Source organism: Colobus angolensis, unplaced genomic scaffold, assembly GCF_000951035.1.
Source record: "Colobus angolensis palliatus isolate OR3802 unplaced genomic scaffold, Cang.pa_1.0 Scaffold44, whole genome shotgun sequence".
NCBI classification, from domain to species: domain Eukaryota; kingdom Metazoa; phylum Chordata; class Mammalia; order Primates; family Cercopithecidae; genus Colobus; species Colobus angolensis.
Window position 1 is genome coordinate 6,028,793 of NW_012117821.1, and position 21,867 is coordinate 6,050,659.

The following is a 21,867-nucleotide window of genomic DNA, read 5'->3' on the forward strand; positions in this document are numbered from 1 at the left end:
GGACCCGGGACCCGGGCAGCTGGAGAAGGAGCCGGAGCCCGGCCGGGATGAGAAGGTGACGCCGCCGAGGGCGCCACTCGCGTTGTGGGGGACGATGCTCGCCTACTGCGTGCAGGATGCCACCGTGGTGGACGTGGAGAAGCGGAGGAACCCCTCCAAGCACTACGTGAGTACAGCCCCCGCCGACCCTGCGGGGGGTGGCCCGAGGTACCCGGAGGGCCCCGGATGGCCCCTCGCCCCTCCCCGCTGTGAGGTCCCGGAGCTAAGCCCCCACTGGGCAGCCCGCAGCCGTGGAGTTTCTTCGCAGGGCTGTGATCTCCAGGGAAGCCTCTTCTGTCCTTCCTCCTTCCCCCTCCCCGGTTTCTTTTTTTGGCATTGGAATTGGCAAGTGGCTGCCCTTGTCTGTTACAACGGTGAAGTCATCTGTCCGCCTTTGATGGATGGTGGGGGGAGCTTTCGTCAACCCCTCGCGGAGCAGCCCCGTCGGGAAAGCGCATCTCCTTGGCCCTCCCCAGGGGCCCTGGGCGCTCACGCTCACACAGCCCGAGATGCTTTCAGAGCGCGCCCTGGAGAGGGAAGCCTCGCGCCTTGCCTCCCACGCCAGCTCTGTCTCTGCCTTCCTAGGCCTGGGGCAGGGGGCAGAAGGAAGCCGCCGCCCCCCCGCCCAACCTCCACCCTCCGCGCTGAGCTTTGATTTCCCTCTTAAAGCCATTGTGTCCGTCGGTGTGAGGAGAATTGTGGCTTTTCCTTTTATCCCTCCTCTGGACGTGACCCTTAACCGGGTTCATTTCCTCTTAAGTGATGCTCCATCTCAGACACGAGGAGGCGAATGTTTGCTGTGGTCTCCGAGGAACCGCCGACTGCCCCTCCCCCTTCCTCCTCCAAACTTAATGAGAAGGGGTTAAGGTTGACTGGGCCAGCTCCAGAGCCTATGTGACAGTTCCCCTTTCATCTCAGCGGGTCCTGTCTTCCCATCCCTCACACCTTAGGAAGTAAACACGGTGTCCTTGACCCCTCTGAGCGTCTGTGCTCCTGTACTTGAGATAGAAGAGACCCAAGCACAGAGGACTGCATGTTATTTGCAAATTGGGTATTTAGAGGAGCAGTTTGAAGGCTCAAAGCATTAATCTTAACAGTCAAAACAGGCTGCTGATTGCTGCCCTGGATTGCACATAGATCTCTGAAGTGCCTTTTCTTCCACTGTTGCAAAGGGACTGGGGTTTGTGGCAATGTCAGCCTCGGGCTACTCTTTCTGCCTTTGTCACCAGTGTAGCTCTGAATTTTGAGTTTCTTTACAGCTGAGCAAATGCGACTGGGCTCAGATGGGGAGGAGGTAAATGTGGAGGCAAGTTCCTGACCAGGCGGGGAGGTGGGGGCCCGTTGAGGCCAATCCCTGACACCCTTAGAGAGTTGTTTCTTTTGTGTCGTCTGATCCAGCAAGCATCCTCCACTGCTGTTACAAGAAAGGTCTTTTTGGAGGGCTTGGGTCACCAGGTGGTCAACCTGCTCTGTGGACAGATGTCCCTTTGTATATCCCAGGGTTCATTTTTCTCAAATGTTGCAGGCTAAGTTTTAAGGGTTCTCATTTGTAGTCCTCGGTTGAGCTTGGCACTGCATTCAACAGATGGCACTCTCTGCTCTGAGACCCAGGCAGGTGCGTTTCCAACTCTGGATTTTAGACAAAACCTCACATTTCAGCTCCCACCGATGGTGCCCAAGGTTGCAGATGCAGGACACACTGGTAACAAACTAGAACTGGGGCCCACTGCAGACAGGGTTGAAAGGCAAGGTTATGTGCTGGGGCTCTGAAGGTAAACGGTCTTGCTCAAAGTCTGGCGCGCAGCCACTAACTAGCTGTGCCACCTTGGGCAAGTTATTTAAACCTCCCCCAGCCTCAGTTTACTCAATTTCAAGTAAGGATAATAATAGTATGTACTTCCTAGGGCTGTCGGAAGAGTTAAATGAGATCATCTATGTAAAGCACTTAGCCCAGTTCCTGGCACGCAGTAAGCTGTTATTAAATGGTAGCTTATTATTGGTGAGATTCTGACTAAGAAAGTATTTTTGAAAAGCAACTATTAATGGTCTGGCAAAAAGGAAGAAAGATTTTGGGTTTTAAGATTGACAATAACTTGTTCTATGTGAAAAATACAAAAGAAGTCCTGTCCAGTTCCCTCGAAATGATCATTTCCTTCCTTTTTACAGACCAAGTGTTTCCCGGGACATCTCCGCTTCCCGAGGAAGAATCGATGACACTATGTTTGGGGCAGGGAGTGATGTCACTGAACAGATGGGGCCATACAGAGTTCTGAACTAGGGTTCTGGAAAACACTGAGAGGAGAAAGTGTTATGTGTTGTGGAATTGTGGAATGGGCAGAGACCCGAAGACTCATCTGGCTCAACTCCTTCATTTTACCGATGAGGAAATGGAGAGCCAGATTGGGTAAAGTAACTTGCAACACAGCTACTCACAGCACCTCGGTATAACTGGCCTTTTGCCCGTCGTGTGGGTTTTTTTCACTGCATGTACCCTAAGTCTGGTTTGGGTTGGTTAAGAGGACAAATATCTGGTGGTCAAAAAGTCTCTACCCATTTGGGGCATTGTATATATATTAATACATAACATAAGCATCTCCAATAATAGAAAGGGGGAAAGAAAGTAATAGAAAGGGCCTGGTGGGACAGACAGGGGCAGGAGGAGCGGGTTGGGGGAGGCTGCAGCCTCTTTCTCTCCTGGCCCTTGCACGGTGGATACCACACACCAGAAGCTCAAGTGTTGTGGGTAAGGCTCTCTGGTGTGGTCAGCTGGCAGGACATGCTGCACCCATCGCCTTTGTGTTCTGGAAACCCCCTACACTGGAGGAGCATGCCTCCTTCCAGCTTCTCCTCTGCTGATGGTGAATTCTGAGTCTGTGGTTTGGTAAATTGCAGAGCAGAGAGGTTTTACGGGATGTGCGCGTCAGCTAGAGCTAGCCGATGAGAGGCCTGGGGCCCTTGCAGGAGGAGCTCTGCTGGCTCCAGAGTGCTGAGAACACACTGCAAAGGTTCTCTCAGGACATTCTGCAAAGGGTTTGCTCATCCCCATGGGGAGCGGGAGCTGCCTGATCACCAAGGGTCTGGTGCTTTCAGTCTGTTCATGAAGGCACGCAAGTAGCCTCCATCATGTGGATGGCACTGTCAGCCCTGGCTTCCTTCCTCTCTGCCAGGCCCCTGCTTGGGGTGGGGTTGAGAAGGGCAGGGAGCTGCTACTAAGGTCAGGCTCCCTGGCATGAAGCTAGGCTCCTTTCCTGGCTTTCTGAGCTCTGCCTGGGGAGACCCTAGGTAAACTGGCTTTGACCTCTGACCGCTTGTCCTGAAAATGGTCCTGATGATGCTGGATGCAGAATGCACATTCCTTCATTTGAAAGTTTTTCAGTAAAGATTTGAATTCAGGTCCACTTGATTCTTTGTGCTCACAGGCAGGTATAGGTGTATATCAATTCATATGGTGATGGAGAAAAGCTCGTTTATCTAAAACAAACAAGAAATTATATCTATTTGGATTTGGGAGGTATTGCACTTTCACAGTTGTTTTACTTCCTGATTGTTTATTTCAGACAAATACCAATCATGAATGTTCTGATCCTCTGCAGGACTCTTTAGGGAATGCAAATAATAGCCAGTTTAGCAGTTACCATCGATGGTGAAACATATTTAACACTCGTGTTTTCATGTGATTCCTGCAGGTCATTGAATATACCCTAATGTGGGGTAGGTTTTTGGATTCCGTTTTACAAATGAATTAACTGAGACTTGGAGCAATTCACCAACTTGCTTAGGGTCTTGCAGCTAGCACAGGGCAGATCTGGGGCAATGCAGGTCAGGTTAGCTCCAAAGGAGGATGTGGATATAAGGTGGGGCCCTTCTCCTCAATTAGAATCCGGGCAGGAAGGCCAGGCTCAGCCCTGTTCCATGGTGACAGAGCAGTGCAGGGTTGTATTTAGGACTGCCTCACTGTGGAGACATCTACCATGTGCCCTGCAGGTGAGTTCGTGGTGGGCAACGCAGGCGGGTTACTATGAGGCAGGAGGAATAGAGCAACTTCAGGCTGGTGTCTGGTCCCCAGTAACGCTTGGGCTAATAAATTAAGGGTTGACCCTGTGGAAATAATACATTCTTCCTCTGTTTAGATCATCCCAGATTTTATTCTTGGTCCTGGGAGCTACATGCTTAGGAATTGGCCTCAAACTCATTCATTTCTCTGCGCTTCCTTTTTTTTTTTTTTTCTCAGCCCTTAGATTGTGACTCCAGCCCCACAGGAATGAGAATGTGCAGCCACAGCCTGCAACGGTCTTTTGCAGGACCAGTTCCATTATGGAATGAGTATGGTATTGAGCAGATCAGTGCTTGAATCCTACCTCTGGCACTTCCTAGCTGTGCAACCTTGGGATGTCACTCTGAGCCTCAGTTTCCTCATCTGTAACTTCACAGGGCTTTTGGGAAGTTGGCCTGAGATAATTTGGGGTAAAGTGTCTACCCAGTGCCTGACCCCACCATGGACATGCACCATATACTAGTTGCCATCTGCTGTTCCTGATCACCAAGGCACTGCAGGTGATTTAGGACCCAATCGGTGAATCTGAGAGAAAAGGAAAGATTGAGGCAAGAAGAACAGCCCAGTTTTTCATAGTCTGATGGGGAAGTGGGTTACACGCCCCATGGAAAACACCCAGCCTCCAAGAGGAACAGATAAACACAGAGCAGCTGTTCAGACCTGGAGGGGTTCCTGGAGCTGAGCATTGGGATCTGGTGGTAGCTTTCTGGTAAGCTGGGAAGAAACAGAGGTTAGGAGAGAAGGAAATAGGTTGCTCTGGGTAAGGGCAAAGTCAAATAGGATCCTAGCCCCAAGGTCAGCACCACACATGGGTTAGCACTCTTGCCTGCATTCTCTGTCTCTCTGTTTCTCTTACACATGCACAAGCATGGGAACGGTTTCTTCTCTGGGGAGGGAAGTGATCGAGGGGTGATTCACAGGTCTGACAAGGCTCTCTGCTCATGGAACAACCGACCACATCCTTCAAGGCCGTTGGAACAGGGAGCACAGCCAGCCATTTATCGCAACCCTGTGTCGAGCTGAGTGAGTGCTTTTGGGGGGCAAACCAGGGTAGAAATTACCATGTGTGGTGGCAGGCAGAGGGGAAGGGAAGAGAAGGGAAAAATAAACCTATTTGAGGTCAGAGGAGACCGATTCCAGCCCAGAAATACAAGCCCCAGCTGCTGCATTTTCCAAAGAGATATTCCGGGGCCAGCATGAGTTAACTGACCGTGGAGGCTACGAATTAGAGAAGTGTTGTTAGGACTTCTGACTTTGGGTTTGCACAGCAGTTCCCTGTAAATTGCCTTCTAATTGCCTCAGCCTGAGTCACTGACCAGACTATTTCTTGGCCAGAAAAAGTCTAACGGGCAACTGTATTCTCTTTTACCTCTTAATTAAACAAAATGAAACAAATTAAATAGAGTTATACACATGGTAGTCCCACTTACTCCTCTCGAGTTCTGAGAATCCAGGAAAGGGATAGTGGATTAGGATAGGGACCCAGGGAACAGGAAGGACAAGGGGTGTGTGTGGGAAATGAGGTGGAGATTCTGGCTTTGGAAATAGGTTCTGAATGAGGGCCAGAGGTGTTCTCTGCCATGACAATTGCCAAAAATAATGGAAGCGCCCAATAGAGTGATCAGGGCTTCCAGAGGCGGATTCCCAGAGCAGCATGCTGCTTCCTGCCTGGCCCGGGCTTCTGCTGCCTGTAGTGCAGCCAGTCACAGGCGGGCAGGTGAATGGAAAGGTCAGGAGCCTAGCTGTGAAGGGGATGGGGGTCACAGGAGGATCCCTCTTATGCCTCTGGGTAACCCCCAGGCAAGTCACCACGTCAGCCCGCAGAGTGCATGGTGTGTGCATAGTGCTAGTCAGAGTCCGGCAAGGCTGTCAAGATGCCATAAGAAGGGGGAGAACTAGCATACAAGCACCTACTATGTGCCAGGCAATGCAGAAGATGCCTTTAGAGGCGATTTTACTTGAACCTCATAACAACCCCACGTGGTTAGGTAGGTGTTTTTATCCCCATTCTATAGGTGGGGAAATAAAGCTCGGAGGGTTCGTGTCATTCTACTCAGAGTAATTCTGAGGCAGGGCTGGGATTCTCACCCTGGTCTCTGACACCCTCATCTATGAGTGCCACTTCTTCCCCAGCACAGCTGGCTTGCTGAGAGAGAAAATAACCAGCGAGTCCAGGCTGCACCACCTGAGGATGAGGGGTGCACCTGGGAGGCTGTGTTGTCCCAGAGCACCTGTGTGCTGTATCTCTTGACTGAGCATTGGGATATCCTGGCCCCACCACTCACTGCTTGGGATCCAGTGCAAGTTACTTATGTCTCTGAGCCTCAGTTTCCTCATCAGTTTAAAAAAAAAAGAATATATGGGTAGGACCTAGCTCTTAGGGTTATGATGAAGATGAAATGAGTTTGTAATTGTAAAGAGCTTAGACCAGTACCTGGCACCTTATGAAGAGCAGCGTAAGTATTTGCTCTCACAATCACTAAGTCCTGAAGCTGTTCAGAGGAGGGAGAGCGCTCTGTGAACTGGAGTTTTCAGGGAAGACTGACTGGAGAAGGCAGGCTTCATGATGGGCCTTGAGGTGCAGTTAGGATTTGGCTGGGAAAGAGTAGGATATAGATGGGAAAACTGGGAAAGGGCATTCCAAGAAAGGGAAAAGCAAAGGTGCTGGAGGTGGAATGTGCAAGGAAAAGCTGGGCAAAGCCGAGGGTGGATGAGGGAGAGAAGGGTGACAGGAAAGCTCAGGGCCAGCTCTGAAGCCTCCGATGGCAGCAGAGGGAATTCAGTTTATTTTGAAGACACCTCGGAACCTTCCTTTTCTCCCAAGGGCTTGGCAGGGAGAGGGAGCTAAATAGTCACTTTGAGGTCCTCCTGGTGGGCTCCAGGGCTGTTTTTGCGACTGTGTCTGGAACAGAGCTAGGTAAGGACTGGAACCTTTTTCTAGCTCTGCCTGGGGGACTCTTTAGTTGGCCAGCAGGGTCCCTCGCCTCCTGTTTACAGCTCTCACTGCTGGAGATCTGTTTTCCCCATAAAAAGTTGATAGCACCCAGGCTCTTGGGGAGGAAGCGTTGAGGAGGAGGAGGAGGAGAAGAAGAGGGAGCAGCAGGAAGTGAGGTGTCAGCTGCTTTGGGTCTTAACTAGCATAGGGCCCTGTATGGGAGGGCCTGATGTAGCTGTGTTTCAGGTGGGGTAATTTCCATCCACACTCCCCCAGTGGCAAGAGAGAGAACGTGCCTATCGTCGTAGGGTCTGGGGGCCAATACCTCACAGCCTGAGGGGAGCCCAGCATGTCTATGTCTTCTGAACCATCCATGCTAATGTTGCCTTTTACTTCAGGATCTCTCTGAACTTGTTTTAGTTTTTTTCTTTTTTTTTTAGACAGAGTCTTACTCTGTCACCCAGGCTGGAGTGCAGTGGTGCCATCTTGGTTCACTGCAACAGGCATGCGCCACCACACCTGGCTAATTTTTGTATTCTTAGTAGAGATGGGCTTTTGCCATGTTGGCCAGGCTGGTCTCGAACTCCTGACCTCAGGTGATCCACCCACCTCAGCCTCCCAAAGTGCTGGGATTACAGGTGTGAGCCACTGCACCTGGCCTGAACTTGTTTTGGTTTTAAATGCAGTGCTTCAGCTGGGCATGGGGGCTTATGCCTGTAATCCCAGTGCTTCAAAAGGCCAAGGCGGGGAGGATCGCTTGAGGCCAGGAGCTCAGACCAGCCTGGACAATGTAACAAGACCCCATTTCTACAAAAAATTTTTTTAAAATAAGCCAAAATAAGCCAAAGTAAGCCAGGTGTGGAGGCATGAGCCTGTAGTTCCAGTTACTCAGCAGGCTGAGATGGGAGGATGGCTGGAGCCCAGGAGGTTGAGCCTGCAGTGAACCGTGATCACACCACTGCATTCCAGCCTGGGTGACAGAGTGAGACCCTGTCTCAAAAAAAAAATTCTAAAAAGCTAAGCATGGTGATGCACACCTGTAGTCCTGGCTACTAGGAAGGCTGAAATGGGAAGATCACTTGAGCCCAGGAGTTGGAGGCTGCAGTGAGCTGTGATTATGCCACTGCACTCCAGCCTCAGTGACAGCAAGACCCTGTCTCTAAAAACAAATAAATAAATGCAATGCTTCAAACTACCTCTTCATTTATTTGACCTCTACCACACTCCCAGATAGTCTAGTAAGCCTTATTCTTAGGGAAAATGTAATAATAAAAATAACAGCTGACCTTTCTAAATGTTTTCTATGTGCTAAGCGTTTCATATGCATGTTCTCAGAACAGCCCCACGCAGCATCCATACTGTGCAGGTGAGAGCACAAAGGCTCAGAGAGCTCAAATGAATTGCCAGATGCCACGCAGCTAATAAGCTGCATGTGGAGAGGCCTGCACTGACCCAGGTCTGCTAGCTCCAAAGCCTGCCCTGTCCCCACAGAGACCCCTTAATGACACATTACACATCCAGGGTGCCTGGGCTCCATAGTTCCACCTGAGGCCTGGTTGGTTGGCTCCTCAAGCCGTGAGATCTTCCACATGTCACCTCCCCCTTCTAGAACTACATTTGCCCATCTAGAAAATGGGGCAACTGCTTCTTTTCAGGCTTGCCTTGCAGAGGGGAGGGTGGGTATAAAAGCTGCTTTGGAAAGCACTGAGCCCAGAGATGATAGCTGTGTGAGGGGGGGGGTCCCTTGATCCCCCAATCTGCGTTCTTAATTATCTAGGGCAGGGATGCTATATAAAAAGAGTTTTTCCCGACCCCAGGGCATTTTTAAACAAGGTTCACCTGCCCAGCCACCTCTCCTGAGAAGCCTCATAGACAGAGTTGACTCAGGAATACTTAGGCTCCAAGTGACGATCTCTTCTAGAAAACGGCCTCTGGTTTTCCTTGTTTCCAAACCAATCATTTTTTGTGAACAGGAAAAGACAGAGTTATTCCCAGTCCCATCTCTCCTTGCTGTTACCTGAGCGGAGGAAGTGATATCTAAGTGGCTGAGTTAGCAAAGGGGAAACAGCTGTGGTTTCTGCCCCTCCACTGGGCTGCTTTCTCTGTCCCTGTGCTGTCATTTCCCTTTGGCTGGTGAGGAAGCCACCCTCCCAAGCCTGGGTGGAGGCCCACGGCTGGGTCGGGGTAGACTCTGTGCGTGTGTCAGTGCAGCATAAATTTTGCGGTGGGGCGTGTGGGACCATTTAGCCTGTTTCTGGGATCCCTGGAGCACGAACTTCAGACCTGTTGGAAATTGATTATTCTTATCAGATCTGACCACAACTTCAGGGAGTCAGGAGTGGAAGCAATGCCCCATGTTGAGAATGAACTTGCAGGGTGCACCAGGTGGGGTAGGGATTGATGGAATGTGGGCTGGTTTGTACTTTTGCTCATCACTGTGTGGTCCCTTGTAGAGAAGCCACGTTGTTTTCCTTTTTTGAGGAGTACTCTCACTAAAGGAGACCTTGGCCCGTATTGTATCACCACCATCATCACAGAACTGTTACAGGAAAGGGGTCCCGATCCAGACCCCCAGAGAGGGTTCTTGGATCTCAAGCAAGAAAGAATTCAGGGCAAGTCCATAGAGTAAAGTGAAGGCAAGTTTATTAAGAAAGTAAAGGAATAAAAGAATGGCTACTCCATAGACAGAGCAGCCCCGAGGGTCGCTAGTTGCCCATTTTTATGGTTATTTCCTGAGGATATGCTAAACGAGGGGTGGATATTCATGCTTCCGCTTGTGAGACCATATAGGGTAACTTCCTGACATTGCCATGGCCTTTGTAAACTGTCATGGTGCTGGTGACAGTGTAGTAGTCAGGATGACCAGAGATCACCCTCGTTGCCATCTTGGTTTTGGTGGGTTTTAACTGTCTTCTTTACGGCCTGCTGTTTTCCTTTTTTTTTTTTTTTTTTTTTGAGACCAAGTCTCGCTCTGTCGTCCGGGCTGGAGTGCGGTGGCGCAATCTTGGCTCACTGCAACCTCCGCCTCCTGGGTTCAAGTGATTCTCGTGCCTCAGCCTCCCGAGTAGCCATAAGGCGCTCACCACTGTGCCCGGCTAATTTTTTGTGTTTTTTGTATTTTGTTTTGGTGGAGACAGGGTTTCACCATGTTGGCCAGGCTGATCTCAAACTCCTGACCTCAGGTGATCTGCCCGGCTCAGCATCCCAAAGTTCTGGGATTACAGGTGTGAGCCACCACGCCCAGCCTACTGCATACTATTTTATCAACAAGGTCTTTGTGACCTGTATCTGACCTCCTATCTCATTCTGTGACTTAGAATGGCTAAATATCTGGGAATGCAGCCCAGTAGGTTTTAGCCTTGTTTTACCCAGCCCCTATTCAAGATAGAGTTGCTCTGGTTCACATGCCTCTGACATAGCTACTGTATATTGAATTCCCATTTTGTGCCAGGCATTGCCTGGCCTTTGATTTATAACCTCTGGCCCCAGTGCAGCCATTAAGATATGTATTTTTAACCTTATTTGACTCATATGGAACCTGAGGTTTGGAGAGGGCAGGTAATATTGTTCAGAAAGCACAAACCCAGGCAGATGTAACCTCCCTCCCCTTCCCAGTCTGTGCCTGGTTTTACACCATCACTGTGTCTTACACACTTGGTCCCTTTTCAGGGCACCCAGGGCTACAGGGGCTTCTGTGAGAAGGTGCCCCTCGTGGGGAACTTGCCCTGGTTGCTTTTGCCCATCTAAGTGTTCAGAGCGTATAGGGATTGTCCCTGTCCTTTGAAGTGGCTGCTTTGTAAACTCTTTCATGGTAGGCCCAATTCTGACCCAGCGTTATCCCGTTTCCTGATGGCCCAGACCCAAAAGGCTATTTTAAGGGACTTGCCTGTGTGGGAGAATTTCTCTCTGTAACAACAGAGAAGGAGGCCTGGCCGGCCTGGCATGGGGCTGGCAGTGGAGCTCCAAGAGGGTGAAACTCTGTCCTGAATTCTGCCTCCTGGGCTGAAACGGATGAGTTGAGCCCTCAGCACAGTGCCTGGCACCCAGAAGGGATAGAATCACTTCTTGATGAGTGTGAGATTCCCAGAGGTGGCAGCCCAGGGATTTCTGCTGGTTGGAGCCCCAGTGGGCTGGCAAACTGATGCTTCTCTTGCAGAGTTAAGGTCCGTAATAGAACAATGTCTGCACTTTGGTCTCAAGCTGGGATTAATTACTGACTTTAGTCATCACTCATTGGCAACTTGAAGCAAGCAGCCTGATGTTTTTTGTTATTTCTGAACATGGCAGCTCCTAGACAGGGGAAGTGGGGATGTCAGGTTAGAGAATGTATGGGTGGAGTCCATTTTAGATGCAGGCACTTGTCTTATTTAATCCCCACAGCAAACCCTGGTCATCATCTGTGCTTTATAGGAGGGGAAACTGAGGCTCAGGGAGGTGCAGCATCTTTGCCCCATCACTGACAACAAGGGTGGGAGCCCGGGTTGCATCCCAGATCTCTTCAGGAACAAAGCCCATGGCTGCAGATGGCTTTGTCTGACAGCTTCTCTAGGGGATGGGAAGCTAGGGAGCTCGTCACATAGGTCCTAGATAAAACTCCAAGGGGCTGGATTAAACCCCAGGTCACCTGCCCATGTGACCCTCCCTCTGAGCCCCTCCCTGAAAGCATGATGTGGTTGGGGCAGATGTTAGGATATGATAACAAGCTTGCCATAGGAACAGATCTGTGCCAAGGTCTGGCCTCTGTTTGCAGGTTCAAATTTTTATTCCCCTTGAACTCTTGCCCACGGCCACTTTTGAAGGCCTGGCCCTTCAGAGAGTTCAGCTGCCAGAGTCTCTACATCCTCCTCTTGGGGATGGTGGATAGCATGGCATTGTGGTAGGGAGCATGGAGGGGTTTAATTTCCTGGTATTTCCAGCCCCATGCTTGCTTAGGCAAAACCAGGCTCTGGAAACCAGAGTTAGCACTAAGAGAGGGACTTGAGTGCCAGCAGTTGGAAGTTGAGGGCAAGAGGATGGGGGCAGAGCATTGGCAGCTGCTGGCATGGGATCTGGCTCTGAAGCTGGCTATGATTCACAGCCCTGTCACTCATTAGCTTATGTCACTTGGCCAAGTTTCTTCACCTCCGTGGGCATCAGTTTCCTAAGTAAAATGGGTATAGTAATACTATTACCTAGCCCATATGGTTGTTACTCATATGATAACTGTTCCATAAGTGGCACTATTGCTATCACCATCGTTATCATCCTTCTTGATTTTGCTCCATTTCTGTCATCTCCTGGAAACTTCCCTGACCTCTCATCTTACAATGACATTTCCGTCTATGAATTTTTGTAATGTTAATTGTTTTACATCTCATTTAACACTTACCAAGAATGACCTTGGATTGTTCAGCCTTTGGCAAGCTGATACTGACTCATGTTCATTCATTTATTGTTTCATTCAGTCAATATTTGAATGTTTACTATGTGTCAAGCACCAGGAACACAGCAGGACAGATACAAATCCCTGGTCGTTTAGAGCTTACATTCTGGTGTGGGAAAGGAAACAATAAACAAACGACACCCTGTCATTTGCAGCAACATGGATGGAACCGGAGGTCATTATGTTAAGTGAAAGAAGCCAGGTATGGAAAGACGAATATTGCTCTCCTCACTCATAGGTGAGAGCTAAAAAGAATAGATCTCACAGAGGTAAGGAAGAGTAGACTGGCGGCTACCAGAGGCCGGGTAGGAGGGATAAAGAGAGGTGTTGATTAATGAATACAGAAATACAGTTGGGTAGAAAAAATACGTTCTAGTATTTGATAGTGCAGTAAGGAAATTGTAGTTAACAATAATTTTTTGCATATTTCACAATAACTAGAAGAACTGGAATGTTCCCAGTACAATCAAAGATAAGTGTTTGAGGTGGTGGATATCCCAATGACCCTGATTTGATTATTACACCTTGTATACAGGTATCAAAATATCACATGTACCCCCAAAATATGTATAACTATTATATATCATTTAAAAATAAGAATACAATAAAATAAACAAAATAGGTCAAGTACATCGTCTGTGAGATGGGGGATGAATGGCGTAGGAAAAACTAAAACCGGGTGAGGGAGACAGGCGTGTTGGTGGTGGCGGGAGTTGCTGTGCTATTTTATAGAGGGTGGCCAGGGACAGCCCCTCTGTAGAGGTGGCTTTTGAGTAGGACTTGAGGGAGATGTGGAAGTGAGCCCTGTGGCTATCTGTGGGGAAAGTGGTTGAGGGAGAGGGAACAGCAGGTGCCAAGGCCCCGAGGTAGCTGGTGTGGCCTGAGTGGAGTGAGAGAGGGGAGAACAGCAGGTCATGGGGTCAGATAGGGAAAAGGGTCACGTCGAGCCTTGTATCCCTCCCTGCCCCACACAGCATGCTCAGCTCAGCAGTGAGGACTCATGATGACCTACTGGAGACTGAAACTGGCCAAAACACTGCCAGAGAGGTGGCTTCAAGGACTGCTTGGGGTTTGACCCTGACCCCCTAAAAGAGACCTCCTGGGGAAACACAGTTTCCATCAGTGTCATGGTTAGGAACTCCAGGGCCCCAAAGGCAGGGTACACACCAGGAAGCCTCACTGGCTGAACGTTAGTTTTGTGCCTACTGTGTGCAAGGCACTGTGTTGAAAGCAGTACTGAAGCTGGGAGCCGGGAGGTGGGGGGAGGGGCGTGAATTCCTGCAAAAGCAGCGACCACCACATCCTTTCATCTTTAATGGCCCCTCCTCATGCTAGCAGAGGGTCTAGATTCAGGTACGCCCTGGATCAGTGTGATAAATCCCTGGACAAAGGCTTCATTCTACTAAAACCCCTTCTCCCTCCACCTCACACTCCTATTTTTACCAAAGCTTCTAACTTACAGTTGCTGAAGTTGGTTGTTAGAAACTCAAAACACATGTTCCTATCAGTGTTATATCGTAAATGGTGTTAAGATTCTCGAGTCAGCCCACCAAAACTTTTCTCATCCTCAGAGTAGAGTTGTATCCCTGACAACCAGATATCTCTAGTTCATCTACAGCATAGGCTAACCTGGGAGCCTAAACACTGTGTGTAACCCAGGAAAACTGTCTTCCATTGTTCACAGTGAGAAGGAAACTCTAAGGCTACATAACAATAACAACCATAACAACAACAGCATGAATGATGTGCCCTCCACTAAGCACATCACTCATTTAATCCTTGCAACAGACTATGAGAAAGCACCATTATGGTCCTTCCTTTACTCGGAGAGAACAGAGGCAGAGAGAGATGCATGAGATGCATTTACCAATGGTCACAAGCTAGGAAGGGGCAGAGCGGGGTTCAGAGCCAGGCAGTGGGACTCCAGAGTCCTTCCTGAAACCTCTTGCTTCCTGGCCTTCTGGGAATCCCGCCAGCCAGCCTTGCTGCAGCCCAGGGTGGTTGTCTTAGACCTTATGTGCAGGACACTTGTCATTAGGTGTTAACAAGTGTCAGAGTGAGGGAACAAAAGCCACGGGTGGCCAGTATGAGCAGTTTCTCTTTCTTCTCCCAGACAGGAAAAACCATTTGTTTCTGGAACCTGACACTGCAGGGGGTGGGCTTGGTGTATGTGGCTGCCTTCCTGGGCCATTTACAAGTGTAGCACATGGGGCTGGGGAGGGGGCTGGGCCGGGGTGGCGATGTGTTTATTGGTGGAAGCTAGATTAGGGTGTCTGGCAAGATGTTTTTGACACCTAGACCATTCCACTCAGTGAAACCCAACAGGTGGCCAGGCTGTTACTTTAGCTGGAAGCGGGGCAACCTCCCCACCCTGCCCTGTTCAGTTTATTGTTGGAATGAGATGGGTCCTAACCAGTCCTTTCTCTCTATGGCCCCAAAATAAACAGCAGCTGTTGCTGGCGCCATCATCTCTGCCTCTGCCAGTCTGTCAGCAGCCCCAGGCTCTTGCCTGGCCTTGCCCCTTTTGATTTGATGGCACTGGGCATTGGGGCCCTTTAGCTTTGCCCTACGGAGCCTGCCTTGCTGACCAGCTGGTGTGCCCTGGCATGCCCTCTCCCAGGCCTGGTGCCCACTGGCACTGTCCCCTTCGGCCCTGTAGTGAGGCATGTGTGCATGGCGGTTGCAAACTCGGACTCCAGAATCTGACATCCATTTGCCCCCTGGTTCTGCTACTTAGTTGGTGACTTTGGGGAGGCAGTTTAATGCTGAGCCTCAATTTCCTTCTCTGTAAGGGCAGCTATTAGTATCTGTATCACAGGATGTTGTGAAGATTATGTGGAGGCAGCCAGTGGGAGGCCGACTGCCTGATGGGAATCCCAGCCTTGCCACTCAGGGGCTGTGCAGCCTTAGGGGAGGGACTGTGTGGCCTTGGGGGAGGGGCTGTTGGCCTTGGGGGAGGGGCTACAGCTCTGCACCTCTGTTTCCTCATCTGTAAAATGTTGATAATAAAAGCATCTCTCAGGCTGGTGATGAGGATGGCATGGGTTAATTAACGTAAAACACAGAAAACACTCAGAATACTGCCAGGCACAGAGCAAGAGCTCGGGGACTGGAATAGCATATGCTCTCCCTGTCAGAGAAGGCAGAGCACCCCCTGAAAGAATCCTTCGCATGTGCATGTCCAGAGCTGACACAATTGCTGTTCTCCTGACCTGACTTTTGGGTCTGTACTACTAGGCTAATTTGCTTGGCCTCGTGTTGAACTTGTGATTAGAACTTCCTTCAGGGTTTAGGGGTGGTGGTGGAGCTGGTAGTGAAAGAGGATGGAGGCATGAAAAAAGAGAGTTGGGATTTCTATTCTACTTGTTAGTGGTTCTGCTGATGTAATGTAAGAAATGGAAAAAAGATTATGTCCATGGCCAAGGGCTGCCTTCAGAGCTGGTGAGCAGATCCCACGTGGGGTTGACCATTTATCTGTGCTGATGTGCATGCCCCAAGATACTCTTCTAGATCTGTATGTATGTTGATATTCTGGACACCCTCCCTGTGGGCTGGCAGCTGGGGCCGCTCACTTTGGCCTCTCCCTGGCTCTGTACTCTGGGAAACTCTTGCTATCTTTGGCTTTTCCTTGCTCTTTCTCTCCATTTTGGAAAGATTGTACTGGGAAGCCCCATTAGAACATCCAAATGGAAAAATATTTATTCTCAAAAAGAAAAAAAAGTCCTTGGTCCCGATTGTGTTGGGCCATAGTGCCGGGTGCCACCGTGGGCACACCGATGCCTGGTAAAGATCCCCCACTTAGGACTGAGCTGTTACACGGTCTCCCCAGGAGCCTGGTCCCGTAGGAGTGGTGGCTACCCGTGCTGTTTCGCCTCCCTGGCCTTTGTCAGTCCTTGTCCAAGAAGAGAGGGCAATGGTAGCTCCATTCCCAACATTTGGGGTGCTGCCTTCTGACACATAAGTGAAGAGAATGGTCTGAACCTTAGAGAGGAAAACAGCAAAGTAGTTCAGAGTCGGGGTTCTGAAACCAGACTGCCTGAGTTCAAATTTCTGCTGTGCCATTTATTGCTGTGTGGCCTTGGGTGAGTTCCTTACCTCCTCAGTGCTTGGATTTCCTCTTCTGTAATATGAGGATAATAGTACCTTCCCCATAAGGTCATTAGGAGGATTAAATGCCAATGATGGCAAAAGCCCTGCTAAGGTGCCTGGTGCAGAGTCAGTGCTCCATGTTCCTGCCGTGATTTGCACCCACACCGCAGGTGAGTCTGCTTCCCATCAGCCCAGAGCCCCTGGGGCCTGACAGGTATATATTTAGAGCCCTTGAGAGGGCCGCATGGTGTTTGTGACAGTGGTGTCTTGGATGGAGCCTGTGGCATGTTCTAGAGGAAGGGCGAGTATAAAGATTCAGGCCAGCAGGGGATTTCCTAGCTGAGTGTCTGTGAGGAGTCCTTCACCCTGGGGGCTCAGTTTCCGCAGCTAACCATGCCCGTGCCTCCCTTGTCAGTTGGCTGCAGAACCAGAGACACCACGAAGCATCCGGTAGTCAATCTCCTTCACGGTGGCCATTCAAACAGCTGTGAGGCTTGGCAAGGGCCCCAAGAGGTGGCTCAGTGGGCTCTGGCCTTTCCCACTGTTTCCTGCACTCTCCACTCTTTCCCTCACTCTCCTCTCGAGAGCAGCCCTGAGTTGTGCGGGGCTGTGGGTGCGGCAGGTGATGGTGTCTTCTGCAGGTACTGTCTGTGTCCTAGTTTGCAGAGCTCCTCACATCTACACCTTCTCTGAGGGATGCTGCTGGGAAGTGCTACAGGTCTCCTGCCTGTTTCATAGGCAAGGACAGGCTCAGAGAGGGTCCATGACTCCTGGAAGTATGGTGGGCACTATTGATGCCTGCCCCCCCATGTCCCCCGGGCTCACCTGAGTTCACCTGCTGTGCCCCAGCTGTGGCATCCAGCACACTGACAGCTCCCCACCTCACTTGTCTGTCTGAGCTCTCGCTCCTGGGCCATGGCCCCAGGGAAGCTTGCTCTGCCCAGGTGGATGCACCTGAGAAAGACTTGGGGAAGGTAGGGGGCCAATTGTCATCCCTGGAACCTGCTCTCAAGTGGTGGGGAATGGGAGTTATCAGCCTGGATCCAAGGCCTTGTCTTAGGGTTGGCTTCGGGAGGAACCCAACTAGAAACCCAACTAGGATAGCAAACTTCTCCTGCTAGCAAGTGGTGGAGCTAGGACTGAAAACCTCTGTCTGGGACTCCCAGGTCCCCACACCAGGCTGCCTGTCTGGAGGTTTATGGTTTCTCGTTATAGAAGAGTCAGACAAGAAAATTGCCCTCTTGCTAATAAGAGGGCAATTTTCAGAGTACGTAAAAGAATAGAGGACTGGAGTAAGTACAGCAGCTTCTAGGGGCCCACCAGGGAAGGACTCAGTCAGTGCAAACGTGACAGGCGGGCCTTGGAAACAAGGGAACCTGGCCTTGTGTAGACTTGCCTCAGGAAACAAACAAACGAGAGACTTAGGGATGATAGAAATCTAATATCTTCTTCCATCATTCGTCAGGCTGGGAGGAGCAGCATCAATAAGTGTCTAAGGAAATGGAGAGGGGCTACCGGCTCCTGTGCCCAGGTGCAAGGTGACATACATGAGCAAGACACTCTGCTTGTTTGTAGTAAAATTCCCTCTGTAAAACTGGGCTAGTTGGCAGAGCATTGGACATTATGCACATGAAAGCTTCTTGTAACGGAGTTTCAAATTGTGGAGACACTAGTGTGTTTTTAGACGGTGAGAACATCTTTAAGAAAACAAAGGGAGAAAAGAAGGGGTGTGTGTGTACATGTCTGTGAATGTGGAGTGTGTGCGCACTTGTGTGTTGGGGAATGTTGCATGTGTATGGACATGTCTGTGTGGGGGGTTTAGTGTGGCGTGTGTGTGCATGTGTGTGCTGGGGGATGTGTATGTGTGTGTAATAAAAGCTGTTGGATCACTGTCCACCAGGCATATTCCTGGGGCAATCTTTTGTCCTTGAGAGCTCCCTATGATCAGGCTGGGGGGTCCAAGAATACTTAGATTTTAGTATAAAAGGGTCTTATAGATCCTTGTGTATACTTACAATAACTACCTTTGATCTTTTCCTCCAGTGCTTCTTTGGTGCCAGGCAGGTGCCCATAGACCTCATTTCATACTGTTAAAGGAGGCTATGTTTCTCCTCTTTATAGATGAGGGGACTGAGAATCAGAAAGGCTAAATCACTCACACAAGGTAACACAACTAGGAAGACGCGGTACTGGGATTCGACCAACCTTTATTCCACCCTTTATTGGTTCCTCATCCAGTGAAAGGGGAGCTTGGTGAGATTCGGCCAAGCCTTTGCCCATGCTGAAAGGGGCCTCCCTCTCCATCTGGAGCACTTGCTCTAGAAACGTGATTTCTGGCTTCAGTGAAGGCCAAGGAGGAAGCCTGGGGAGCAGAAGGCTCTGAGGCCCAGCTGCATGAACTATATAGAGTGGTGCAGGCGTGCTGTGAGGACCTGCTTCAGGAAAAAGTTGTTGTGACCCAGAGGAGGGCAGAGCTGCAAGGGAATTATGGAAAATCAGGGAAGACGTGGTGGGAGGTGTCGGGGAGCGGCCAAAAGCCCAGGATGTCCTTGAGTTTACCCCCATGGGCCTCCGGGAGAAAAGTCTGTAGAACTTTCTAGCTGAGTAAGGAACTTTATGTCTAGTTTTCATACTCTGTGAGCATCTGTCAACCTGTTTGTTTACGTGATCTGCTTTCTCCACTGTGCGGAGGCTCCATATTCAGGTGTGTGAGGATGGGACGATGTAGATCAGTCAGTTGTCTGCTAAGCGATTTCACTTCGAATAAGGGAATGGCAGAGAAACAGACCTTCCCAGTCTGTATTCCTGGAAGGGATCACGGGTGGACATTTCGTCATTGTGAGTTCTTGGCAGACAGAGGCAACGGGGCCACCCGAGTTGCCTGGCTGCTCCCACCCCTGCGAGCTCACGTCAGAGCAGTGGGAAATCCCACGAAAGCTGTAATTCCAGATGGGACTCTGCATGGGGCATTTGGGATTTACTCCCGGCCTGGGCCTTTCATACCCTTTGGTTTCCAGAGCTGCTGGGAGAGGGCTTCCTGGTACCTAGCCAGCTTGTGGCTCCAAACAACTGCTTGAAAGCAGACAGCTTCTGCCGCTGTCCTCAAGAACCTTAAAGGGCCACCTCTGCCCCACCTGTGTGCTCCAGCATCAGCCAAGGTAAACTCTGGGAGGCAGGCGGACTCACTCAAGACAGCCTGAGCAGCACAAATGTTGAAAAATTACCCTGCAATAAATTCCCAGGCTCAGAACTATTAAGATAAGTGTTAACTGAATACAGCATTAACTTGCATGTTGGTTCAGCTGTCGATTGACTTAGATTACGATGTAGTGGCCCACGTAGTGGTTACAGGCCACAGGGCTGCTGGAGGGAGTTGGAGTTCATCACTGACCATGTGACTTTGGGCAAATTACTTAATCTGCCTGGGCCTCAGTTTCTTCATCTTTAAAATGAAGATGATAAAATAGCACAAATTCCTAGAGTTGGTGGCTGGCATAAAAGCAATGTTAATGGTTAAAATACCAGAAACAGCAGCTGCTTGGCATCCCTACTCTGCTCCCTGAGTGGTGGCCCATACCGAAGCAGTTGGCACCCTCCCTTTTTGGAACAGCTTTATTGAGATATAATTCCCATACCATAGCACCAATTCACTTAAAAAGTATGATTCAGGAGTTTTAGTATATTCAGAGTTGCCTAGCCACCACAGTCAATTTTAGAACATTTCCATGACCCCCAAAGAAACCCTTTAGCCATCACCTGTGACCACCACCCTAGGTAGCCATGAACCTGCTTTCTGTCCCTGTGGACTGGCCAGTTCTGGACATTTCATATAATGGAATCATACACGACGTGGTCTCTTGTGACTGGCTTCTTTCACCAGCATAACGTTTTCATCTACCATCAGCTCCTTCATTGGCTTCTAGGGTGAGCTGGATTCCTTCCATGTGGTGGCCGAGGGGTCCTGGACACAGCCACTCCCCTGGCCCTTGCAGGGCTGGCCTCTGCTCCTGAGTTCAGGTTCCATGAGAGCATTTCCTCTTGCCACCTTGCAGAGTGTGTGAATTTTCTCCCCTGCCCCAGCACCTTAAAGCTGGCCAGAGCTGGGTCTTTCAGGAAATGTTGAACTCTCCTGCAGTTTATTCCCATTGCTTCCTCTGGCCTGGTCAGAGACGTGGGGGAGGGGTGGAAACTGGGCAGAGCGTTTACTGAACTGTCCCCCAGGGACTCTCTTTCCGGGACGGGGAGGGGAGGGAGAGACAAAAAAGCATCTTTATTTGTTTTTGATGTTGACTAACTCTCTAGCCCCCTTACCAAGTTCTGGTGAAAGTTGCTGCGTTCCTGGTCACGCTCTCTTCCCTCAAAACACAGGATCATAGGACTTTTCTCTTGGGGGCAGCTGATAGGGAAGTGGCCAAGTGTTCCACACACAGAGTCAGGCTGCATTTGCTTTTCATCTAGCAAAGCAGATCCAGTGCAAAACCAGTGAATCGTTAGGATTTAGTCGTTAGTTGCAAGTAACAAAATCCCAGCTGAAACAATCTCAAGCCATGTGGAAATTTTATCGTCTCACTTTCAAGGCAGTTCAGGTAGATAGTAAGGAATTAGAATTTTTAAAAAAGATTCCTCTATTAATGAACATTTAGACTGTCTCTAACTTTCTTCACCACTTCAAACAATGCTGCTCTAAACATCCATATATAAATATAAATTATATATATATATGTATGTATGTCTTTGGGAATTTGAGCTACTATTTTTGTAGGATAAATTATTGAAGTGACATTAATAGATAAGACAGGTTAGGATTTGTGTCAGATAGGTCAGTTCACATTTAATCCATTCTCCTATACCATCTATATCTAAATCCATCAAATGAGAAGTGATGTTTACAATGAAGACTTTTGTAGATCCCTCATACGTACGGAATCACTTCATGGACATTGTATTATTTTGCATTTTTTCCCAGTTATGGCTGTGCAGCAGGCTAAAATAATGTTTAGATGGAAAAGATGTAACATAAAGGGCTGCCTGGTTAACCACCAGATATTTGGAATATTCTATACCCTTGAGTGCCATAGTTAGCAACTTTATTCAAGAGAGTTTGTGATTCTCTGTTAGAAAATACAGGATGAAAAGTCTAATAATGCTAACTGTTGGTGAGAATATGGGGAAGTGGGAATACTTACGTACTTTTGGTAGAAGTTTAAGTGGTTTAACCACTTTGGAAAACAATGTGGCAATATCTAGTAACTTGAAGGTGTGCTTATCATGTGACCTGGTGGTTCTACTTCTAAGTGTATACCTTGGATTCTGAGGTATAGAGAAAAT

The 21,867-nt window shown here is 49.4% G+C and overlaps 1 protein-coding gene across 2 annotated transcripts in view; it reads left to right on the forward strand.

Moving 5' to 3' along the window:
* The first annotated feature begins 6 nt into the window (after positions 1 to 6).
* The window catches only part of SH3PXD2A (SH3 and PX domains 2A), a 260,999-nt gene continuing 239,138 nt past the window's right edge, over positions 7 to 21,867 (forward strand). The window contains exon 1 of one of the 2 annotated variants that reach the window (XM_011957343.1): positions 7 to 166. In XM_011957343.1, the coding sequence (XP_011812733.1) occupies positions 95 to 166 (72 nt within the window). In that variant the 5' untranslated portion in view covers positions 7 to 94. The remainder of the gene's footprint in view (positions 167 to 21,867) is intronic. The other variant, XM_011957342.1, reaches the window with a different exon arrangement.